General features: G+C 45.1%; 1 protein-coding gene and 2 long non-coding RNA genes across 3 annotated transcripts; 2 read left to right on the forward strand and 1 right to left on the reverse strand.

The window, feature by feature from the left end:
* The first annotated feature begins 756 nt into the window (after positions 1-756).
* Positions 757-4,220, forward strand: LOC115189488 (piggyBac transposable element-derived protein 4-like). Its single transcript, XM_029748103.1, has 2 exons — positions 757-1,610; positions 2,369-4,220. The coding sequence occupies exons 1-2, from the start codon at positions 1,426-1,428 to the stop codon at positions 4,107-4,109; spliced, it is 1,926 nt and encodes a 641-aa protein (XP_029603963.1). The 5' UTR covers positions 757-1,425; the 3' UTR covers positions 4,110-4,220.
* LOC115189489 (uncharacterized) lies at positions 2,101-2,405 on the reverse strand. The gene is made up of 2 exons (XR_003876925.1): positions 2,348-2,405; positions 2,101-2,259 (listed from the first exon to the last, which is right to left on the reverse strand). It is a non-coding gene; the product is annotated as an uncharacterized LOC115189489 (long non-coding RNA).
* A 307-nt stretch (positions 4,221-4,527) lies between the features above and the next one.
* Positions 4,528-5,397, forward strand: LOC115189490 (uncharacterized). Its single transcript, XR_003876926.1, has 2 exons — positions 4,528-4,777; positions 5,101-5,397. It is a non-coding gene; the product is annotated as an uncharacterized LOC115189490 (long non-coding RNA).
* Positions 5,398-9,861: the final 4,464 nt, after the last annotated feature.

The raw sequence follows: 9,861 nt of genomic DNA on the forward strand, positions 1-9,861 counted from the left end.
AAGAGACGCAGGCACAGAGGACACAGAGCGGGATGTCTCGTTAGGATCCACCGACGGCGAGTGGGATAGCTGCCGTTACCGTCAATATTACTCGCCAACGTGCAATCATTAGACAATAAATTAGACGAGGTATGATCACTAATATCCTAGCAACGGGACAACAAAAACTGTAATATCCTATGTTTCACGGAATCGTGGCTGAATGACGACATGGATATTCAGCTAGCGGGATATACGCTGCACCGGCAAGATAGAACAGCACACTCCGGTAAGACGAGGGGGGGGCGGTCTGTGCATATTTGTAAACAACAGCTGGTGCACGAAATCTAAGGAAGTCTCCAGATTTTGCTCGCCTGAAGTAAAGTATATTGTGATAAATTGCAGGCCACACTACTTGCCTAGACAGTTTTCAGCTATACTTTTCGTGGCTGTTTATCTACCACCACAGACAGATGCTGGCACTAAGACAGCACTCAGTCAGCTGTATAAGGAAATAAGCAAACAGGAAACCACTCACCCAGAGGTGGCGCTCCTAGTGGCTGGAGACTTTAACTTCTTGACGTGCTGATCCCGTTAGCGGGATCAAATTCGACAACATCCGGTGAAATGGCAGAACTCTACATAAATAGTCATATTAAACGTTCATGAAAATACAAGTGTCTCACATTCTTCAAAAGCCTAGAATCTCGGTAATCTAACTGCCTTGAAAGATTTTTAAAAGGATTTACTGTGAAAGCATATGATGCGATTATCTGAGTAGAGAGCACCATAACAAAATGCTAATTCAACCAGCACATGCGTAACAAAATCACAAATTGCAATAAAATAAATAATTTACCTTTGAAGATCTTCTTCTCTTTGCAATCCCAAGGCTCACTGTTACATAATGAATGGTCTTTTGTTTGATAAAATCCATTTTTATAGCCTAACACGAAACATTTTGTCAACCGCTTGTATCGTGAATTCAGTCTCATTCAACTTTCTCTGAAGCATTCGACGTAAATACACTCACTCAACGTGTGTTTCTCTAGTCAAGTTAGGGTTCACTGCAATCAACTGGTTGTTTGTAACACAATCACCCTTGATGGTTCTTTTTGTGGGACCTATTGACCAAAAGAAACCGATTTGCAGACAACATGTAATGACCTCATTGTGCACCAATTATATGAGCGCTGTTCCTTTGATTGACTGTTTTGTAACCCAATGACCACTGATCCTCTTGAAATCTAGCTGGGTAGATAGCCAATGAGCTGAGGTAAACGGCAATATGGGATGTTTGTGTGTTGGAAGACCAGCTCAAGTAGTAAACTCATGCGTAAAGACGGCCTTTCGCCATTGAAGACTCATCGAGGAAGGAGCCACGCTTGTTGCGCACAGCAGTATTTCGGTAAAACGCATCATTAGCTACTTTTTATATCGAACATTATGGCGACTAAATCAGGGAAAGCTAAATCCAAGTCTAGATATACAGATGTACACCAGATTATTGAGGAAATAGATAGGGAAAGTGAGACAGAGTTGCTCCTGGAAGAGGATTCAGCTAGCGAGCATAGCTACGACTCCGAAATGGAAGACTATTTTCTGCACGGAGAGGACGTTGCTTTGGACTGGTAAATTCTTCTCATGCTAATGCTGTTGTTTGAAATTAATAATATCAAATATTATTCGTGATTTTTAACATTTTATTTGCAATATATAAAAATGTAATGAAATGTGTAAAGTACTCATTGGCTATACATTGTGTTTGGGGGTATGTTTGTATGTATGCGTATGACCCATAGACTATGTGTGTATATATATTATATGTATATATATATGTGTGTGTGTGTGTATATATGTGTATATATATATTTATATGTGTATGTATATATAAAATAAATATATAAAAGAAATAAATATATAAAATATATATATATATATATATATATATATAAAATAAATGGAATGGAGTAGAATATTAGAGGGAGCATGGCTGAGATGCATGTGTCTGCCACTCCACCCCAGCCCCACATGAAAGAGGGCTATTTGAGGCTGTTGAGGGGAGGGGAGGGCAGGCCCACAACAATGGCCAGAGTGAAATGGAACAGCACTTCAACCTAGTGACTGACTATGTTCCCTGTACTCTATATATCTGTTTATTATAGCTGGGCTCATGCGTGAAACTATTCTACCTGAACTTTTTTCTTAGTGACTGACTATGTTCCCTGTACTCTATATATCTGTTTATTATAGCTGGGCTCATGCGTGAAACTATTCTACCTGAACTTTTTTCTTAGTGACTGACTATGTTCCCTGTACTCTATATATCTGTTTATTATAGCTGGGCTCATGCGTGAAACTATTCTACCTGAACTTTTTTCTTTCACAGTGCCTCAGACTCAGATTGGGAGCCCCCAATGTCAAGGTGTCCATCCCCCACTGAAGCTGGTCCATCCAGCCGGACCCCTGCTGTCTCTGGCTCCACACCTCCCGGGCCATCTAGAGGTGTGAAGGCACTAACGAAGAAGCGCAGGAGGGGAAGTGTGCAACCTGCCAACAAAGGGGCAGACGGGCGTTGGCACACTGTCCTCGAAGCAGACGTGGAGCCACCTCAACCAACGTTTAGGCCGAAAAGGAAGCCAGGACCCCAGCTGAACATGACTGCAGGTTATAGCCCCCTTCAGCTTTTTCAGTTGTTTTTCACATCATCTGTTGTAGATTCTCTCGTGTCTAACACAAATAAGTATGGGGCAAAGATGCAAGCAGGCAGAAAAGTAGCATGGAAGCCCATTTGCATGTCTGACTTTTTCTGCTACCTTTCACTGGTCATCTACATGGGGCTGGTGAAGCTGAAATCCCTGACCGACTACTGGAAAACATCATCTCTGTACCAACTGCCTTTCCCCATGACTGTCATGTCATGCAAAAGGTTTCTGCTTCTCTCACGGGCACTTCATATCAGCGACCCAAAAGATGATGAAGAGAATGACAAGAAGAAAGGCACAGCAACATTTGATAGACTCTGCAAAATAAAGCCTCTCTACCTCAGCATTGTTGATGCCTGCAAGACCTACTTTCAGCCTGCACAGAACCTGTCCATAGATGAGAGGATGGTAGCCTCAAAGGCCAGAATCAGCCTCAAACAATATATGAGAAACAAACCAACCAAGTGGGGTTACAAGCTGTTTGTTTTGGCTGATTCTGTGTGTGCCTACACTTGCAATTTCTTTGTTTATGAGGGGAAGAACACTTGTGCTACCGGTAAGGGACTTAGCTACGACTCTGTAATGGAGTTATTGGATTTTCAACTGCTGGGGAAGGGCTACAAACTGTTTGTAGACAACTTCTACACAAGCCCTACCCTGTTTACAGACCTGAAGAAGCGGCATGTATGGGCTTGTGGCACCATTCGCACCAACAGGGCGGGCTTTCCGAAGACAAAGGTGAATGACATGCCTAAGCGGGCTGAGCGGGGTAGCATGCGATGGATCCGTGAAGATGGCCTTCTCTTTGTAAAGTGGATGGATACCAGAGAGGTGGTGATGTGCTCAGCAATCCACAAATCCTTCAGTGGCGATCACGTCGTCAGGCGGGTGAAGAGCGCTAATGGGGCATGGACCACAAAGAATGTCCCCATTCCAGCTGCTGTGAAGGACTACAACAAGAGCATGGGCGGTGTGGACCTGTCGGATGCGCTGATAGGCTATTACAATGTTCTGCACAAGACAACAAAATGGTACAAGACGTTCTTCTACCATTTCATCGACATTGCTGTGGTGAATGCATTCATCCTACACAAGGAACTTGCTAAGAGCTGTGGAAAGCCCCCCATCACACAGCGAGCTTTCAGAGAACTGCTCATCAGGGAGCTTGCTGACTACAGCACCACTGCACCTGTTGCACCTGTTGTACCTGTCCCTTCTGCTGCTGCAACAAGTGTTCATCTGCCCAAATTTATTTCTGCAGGCATGGATGTGCCTCAGGGCCAAAAGGGCACAGCATGGAGGCGTCGTTGTGTTCTCTGCAAAATGAAGTCCCCCATCACCTGCACCACATGCTTGGTGACCCTTTGCTTTACAGCAGAAAGAGACTGCTATGGCACATGGCATAAGCAGCACAATATTGTGTAGAGGACGTAGGGTCTTCCAAATATTGAAAGTGTGTAAATGGGGCCACAGTGTCTCCTGACCCCTCCTGTCTCAGCCTCTAGTATTTATGCTGCAGTAGTTTATGTGTTGGGGGGCTAGGGTCAGTCTGTTACATCTGGAGTATTTCCCTTGTCTTAGCCGGTGTCCTGTGTGAATTTAAGTGTGCTCTCTCTAATTCTCTCTTTCTTTATCTCTCTCTGAGAACCTGAGCCCTAGGACCATGCCTCAGGACTACCTGGCATGATGACTCCTTGCTGTCCCCAGTCCACCTGGCCGTGCTGCTGCTCCAGTTTCAACTGTTCAGCCTGCGGCTATGGAAACCTTACCTGTTCACCGGACGTGCTACCTGTCCCACCTCCACCCGGCACAGCCAGAAGAGGACTGGTCACCCCTCATAGCCTGGTTCCTCTCTAGGTTTCTTCTTAGGTTCCTGCCTTCTAGGGAGTTTTTCCTAGCCACTGTGCATCTACATTGCTTGCTGTTTGGGGTTTTAGGCTGGGTTTCTGTATATCACAAACTGATATAAGAAGGGATATATAAATACATTTGATTTGATTTGTAAATAGTTACCCGTGTTTTTTGTACATTTATATAATAATTTTTTTCATTTTTTCAAAAAAATGTTTTGGGTGTGTTACAATACCATTTAGGTATTTTGTGCTACCTGTCCCACCTCCACCCGGCACAGCCAGAAGAGGACTGGCCACCCCTCATAGCCTGGTTCCTCTCTAGGTTTCTTCTTAGGTTCCTGCATTCTAGGGAGTTTTTCCTAGCCACTGTGCATCTACATTGCTTGCTGTTTGGGGTTTTAGGCTGGGTTTCTGTATATCACAAACTGATATAAGAAGGGATATATAAATACATTTGATTTGATTTGATTTGTAAATAGTTACCCGTGTTTTTTGTACATTTATATAATAATTTTTTTCATTTTTTCAAAAAAATGTTTTGGGTGTGTTACAATACCATTTAGGTATTTTGTATAGTTATTTGCTTCAAAATGTATAACTTCACCAATTTGGCCACTTGGGTACATTTTGGGAACTTGTGTGGGACACCTGGGTGACTTCATGCTAAATTGGATGTAGCACACTCATTCCGGAAGTTATCATTCTGAAACTTTGCACAAGTACTGTTGCCCTGTTCTGTTTTTCACTGAAATTGTTCCCATCATCATATCTGACTGTTTGTTTTTTCTTGTTAATTTTAAAGATGATGCAACAACAATAAAAAGAAAAAACGGATGGTTTTTTCTTTGTATTTTCTTCTACCAGATCTATTGTGTTATATTCTCCTGCATTCAATTCACATTTCCAAAAACTTCAGAGAGTTTTCTTTCAAATGGTACCAAGAAAATGCATATCCTTGCTTCAGGGCCTGAGCTACAGGCAGTTAGATTTGGGTATGTCTTCAGGCGGAAATTGAAACTAAGGGGGGGGGAATTTGAAGAGGTTAATGCAGGGAAACTTAAATCAGTTCTACCTAATTTCTATCAACATATGAAATGTGCAACCAGAGGGGAAAAAATTCTAGATCACCTGTACTCCACACACAGACGCGTACAAAGCTCTCCCTCACCCACTATTTGGAAAATCCGACCACAACTCTATCCTCCTGATTCCTACTTCCAAGCTAAAATTAAAGCAGAAAGCACCAGTGACTCAGTCTATAAAAAAGTGATCAGATGAAGCAGATGCTAAGCTACAGGACTGTTTTGCTATCACAGACTGGAACATGTTCCGGGATTCTTCCGATGACATTGAGGAGTACACAAAATCAGTCACTGGCTTTATCAATAAGTGCATCGAGGACGTTGTCCTCACAGTGACTGTACGTACATATCCCAACCAGAAGCCATGGATTACAGGCAACATTCGCACTGAGCTAAAGGGTAGACTTGCCGCTTTCAAGGTGCGGGACTCTAACCCGGAAGCTTATAAGAAATCCTTCTATGCCCTGCGACGAACCATCAAACAGGCAAAGTGTCAATACAGGGCTAAGATTGAATCATACTACACCGGCTCCGACGCTAGTCTTATGTGGCAGGGCTTGCAAACTATTACAGACTACAAAGGGAAGCACAGCTGCGAGCTGCCCAGTGACACGAGCCTACCAGACGAGGTAAATCACTTCTATACTCGCTTCGAGGCAAGCAACACTGAGGCATGCATGAGAGCATCAGCTGTTCCGGACGACTGTGTGATCACGCTCTCCGTAGCCGACGTGAGTAAGACCTTTAAACAGGTCAACATTCACAGGCTGCGGGGCCAGACGGATTACCAGGACGTGTGCTCCGGGCATGCGCTGACCAACTGGCAGGTGTCTTCACTGACATTTTCAACATCTCCCTGATTGAGTCTGTATACCAACATGTTTCAAGCAGACCACTATAGTCCCTGTGCCCAAGAACACGAAGGCAACCTGCCTAAATGACTACAGACCCGTAGCACTCACGCCGTAGCCATGAAGTGCTTTGAAAGGCTGGTAATGGCTCACATCAACACCATTATCCCAGAAACCCTAGACCTACTCCAATTTGCATTCCGCCCAAACAGATCCACAGATGATGCAATCTCTATTGCACTCCACACTGCCCCTTCCCACCTGGACAAAATGAACACCTATGTGAGAATGCTATTCATTGACTACAGCTCATCGTTCAACACCATAATACCCTCAAAGCTCATCACTAAGCTAAGGATCCTGGGACTAAACACCTCCCTCTGCAACTGGATCCTGGACTTCCTGATGGGCCACCCCCTGGTGGTGAGGGTAGGTAGCAACACATCTGCCACGCTAATCCTCAACACTGGAGCTCCCCAGGGGTGCGTGCTCAGTCCCCTCCTGTACTCCCTGTTCACCCACGACTGCATGGCCAGGCACGACTCCAACACCATCATTAAGTTTGCAGACGACACAACAGTGGTAGGCCTGATCACCGACAATGACGAGACAGCCTATGGAGAGGAGGTCAGAGACCTGGCCAGGTGGTGCCAGAATAACAACCTATCCCTCAACGTAACCAAGACGAAGGAGATGATTGTGGACTACAGGAAAAGGAGGACCGAGCACGCCCCCATTCTCATCGACGGGGCTGTAGTGGAGCAGGTTGAGAGCTTCAAGTTCCTTGGTGTCCACATCACCAACAAACTAGAATGGTCCAAACACACCAAGACACTCGTGAAGAGGGCACGACAAAGCCTATTCCCCCTCAGGAAACTAAAAAGATTTGGCATGGGTCCTGAGATCCTCAAAAGGTTCTACAGCTGCAACATCGAGAGCATCCTGACTGGTTGCATCACTGCCTGGTACGGAAATTGCTCGGCCTCCGACCGCAAGGCACAACAGAGGGTAGTGCGTACGGCCCAGTACATCACTGGGGCTAAGCTGCCATCCAGGACCTCTATACCAGGCGGTGTCAGAGGAAAGCCCTAAAAATTGTCAAAGACCCCAGCCACCCCAGTCATAGACTGTTCTCTCTACTACCGCATGGCAAGCGTTTGTACCCACAAGCCATAAGACTCCTGAACAGGTAATCAAATGGCTACCCGGACTATTTGCATTGTGTGCCCCCCAACCCCTCTTTTACGCTGCTGCTACTCTCTGTTTATCATATATGCATAGTCACTTTAACTATAGATTCATGTACATAGTACCTCAATTGGGCCGACCAACCAGTGCTCCCGCACATTGGCTAACCGGGCTTTCTGCATTGTGTCCCCACCCACCACCCGCCAACCCCTCTTTTACGCTACTGCTACTCTCTGTTCATCATATATGCATAGTCACTTTAACCATATCTACATGTACATACTACCTCAATCAGCCCGACTAACCGGTGTCTGTATGTAGCCTCGCTACTTTTATAGCCTCGCTACTGTATATAGCCTCGCTACTGTTATTTTTCACTGTCTTTTTACTGTTGTTTTTATTTCTTTACTTACCTATTGTTCACCTAATACCTTTTTTGCACTATTGGTTAGAGCCTGTAAGTAAGCATTTCACTGTAAGGTCTACACCTGTTGTATTCGGCGCACGTGACAAATACACTTTGATTTGGTGTTTGTGACAGGTTGAGTTTCCTGTTTCCGGTCACAACTTGCAGACTTGTTTACGCTGTTGTGCGTTTTTGTTGCCGTTTTTACTTTGCTACCTGACGGTTTTTACTTTTTCATTACCGTATATTTTTACTTTTTCCCTCACTCAACTTTTTTTTCATTCAACTCTCCTACCCCGGAGGTTTGATCTGGACATGGTTCGTCAGGACTTCAAACAGCCGAAGCTAAGTAACATTAACATGATGCCTTCTAATTGCAGTCGTTGTACTCATAATATACAGGAGAACGATCGCCTTACGGCAAGGATAGCTGTGCTGCAAGCCCAGCTTCAGACGCAATCGTTAGGCAAGGGTCATTTCAGTGTAGGAAAGGATGAAACAGCGTCTGTGCCACCAGCAAGTACAGATAGTAACGTTAGTATAAACCCCCTCGCACGGTCCCCGCAGCCGGACATCTTTCTCATGGCTTCTGGAGGGAAACGCTGTAGGAATGCTCAACCGGTGTCGCTTATTCAGCCGACAGAAACTTTCAACCGGTTCTCCCCGTTAAGCGAGTCGGAGTCGGAGGCCGAGACTTCTCTGGTCTCTGCTCTTCCCGTTGTGGGGTCTGAGACGCCGACGGCTCCCACCATTAGCTCTGACAAATTGAAAACCCTAGTCATTGGCGACTCCATTACCCGCAGTATTAGACTTAAAACTAATCATCCAGCGATCATACACTGTTTACCAGGGGGCAGGGCTACCGACGTTAAGGCTAATCTAAAGACGGTGCTGGCTAAAGCTAAAACTGGCGAGTGTAGAGAGTATAGAGATATTGTTATCCACGTCGGCACCAACGATGTTAGGATGAAACAGTCAGAGGTCACCAAGCGCAATATAGCTTCAGCGTGTAAATCAGCTAGATGTGTCGGCATCGAGTAATTGTCTCTGGCCCCCTCCCAGTTAGGGGGAGTGATGAGCTCTACAGCAGAGTCTCACAACTCAATCGCTGGATGAAAACTGTTTTCTGCCCCTCCCAAAAGATAGAATTTGTAGATAACTGGCCCTCTTTCTGGGATTCACCCACAAACAGGACCAAGCCTGGCCTGCTGAGGAGTGACGGACTCCATCCTAGCTGGAGGGGTGCTCTCATCTTATCTACGAACATAGACAGGGCTCTAACTCCTCTAGCTCCACAATGAAATAGGGTGCAGGCCAGGCAACAGGCTGTTAGCCAGCCTGCCAGCTTAGTGGAGTCTGCCACTAGCACAGTTAGCGTAGTCAGCTCAGCTTTCCCCATTGAGACCGTGTCTGTGCCTCGATCTTGGTTGGGCAAAATTAAAAATGGCGTTGTTCGCTTCAGTAATCTTACTAGTATAAAGACCTCCTCCATTCCTGCCATTATTGAAAGAGATTGTGATACTTCACATCTCAAAATTGGGTTACTTAATGTTAGATCCCTCACTTCCAAGGCAGTTATAGTCAATGAACTAATCACTGATCATAATCTTGATGTGATTGGCCTGACTGAAACATGGCTTAAGCCTGATGAATTTAATGTGTTAAATGAGGCCTCACCCCCTGGTTACACTAGTGACCAAACCCCCCGTGCATCCGGCAAAGGCGGAGGTGTTGCTAACATTTACGATAGCAAATTTCAATTTACAAAAAAAAAAACAATGACGTTTTCGTCTTTTG

The sequence above is a fragment of the Salmo trutta genome, unplaced genomic scaffold (assembly GCF_901001165.1).
Source record: "Salmo trutta unplaced genomic scaffold, fSalTru1.1, whole genome shotgun sequence".
Taxonomy (NCBI): Eukaryota; Metazoa; Chordata; class Actinopteri; order Salmoniformes; family Salmonidae; genus Salmo; species Salmo trutta.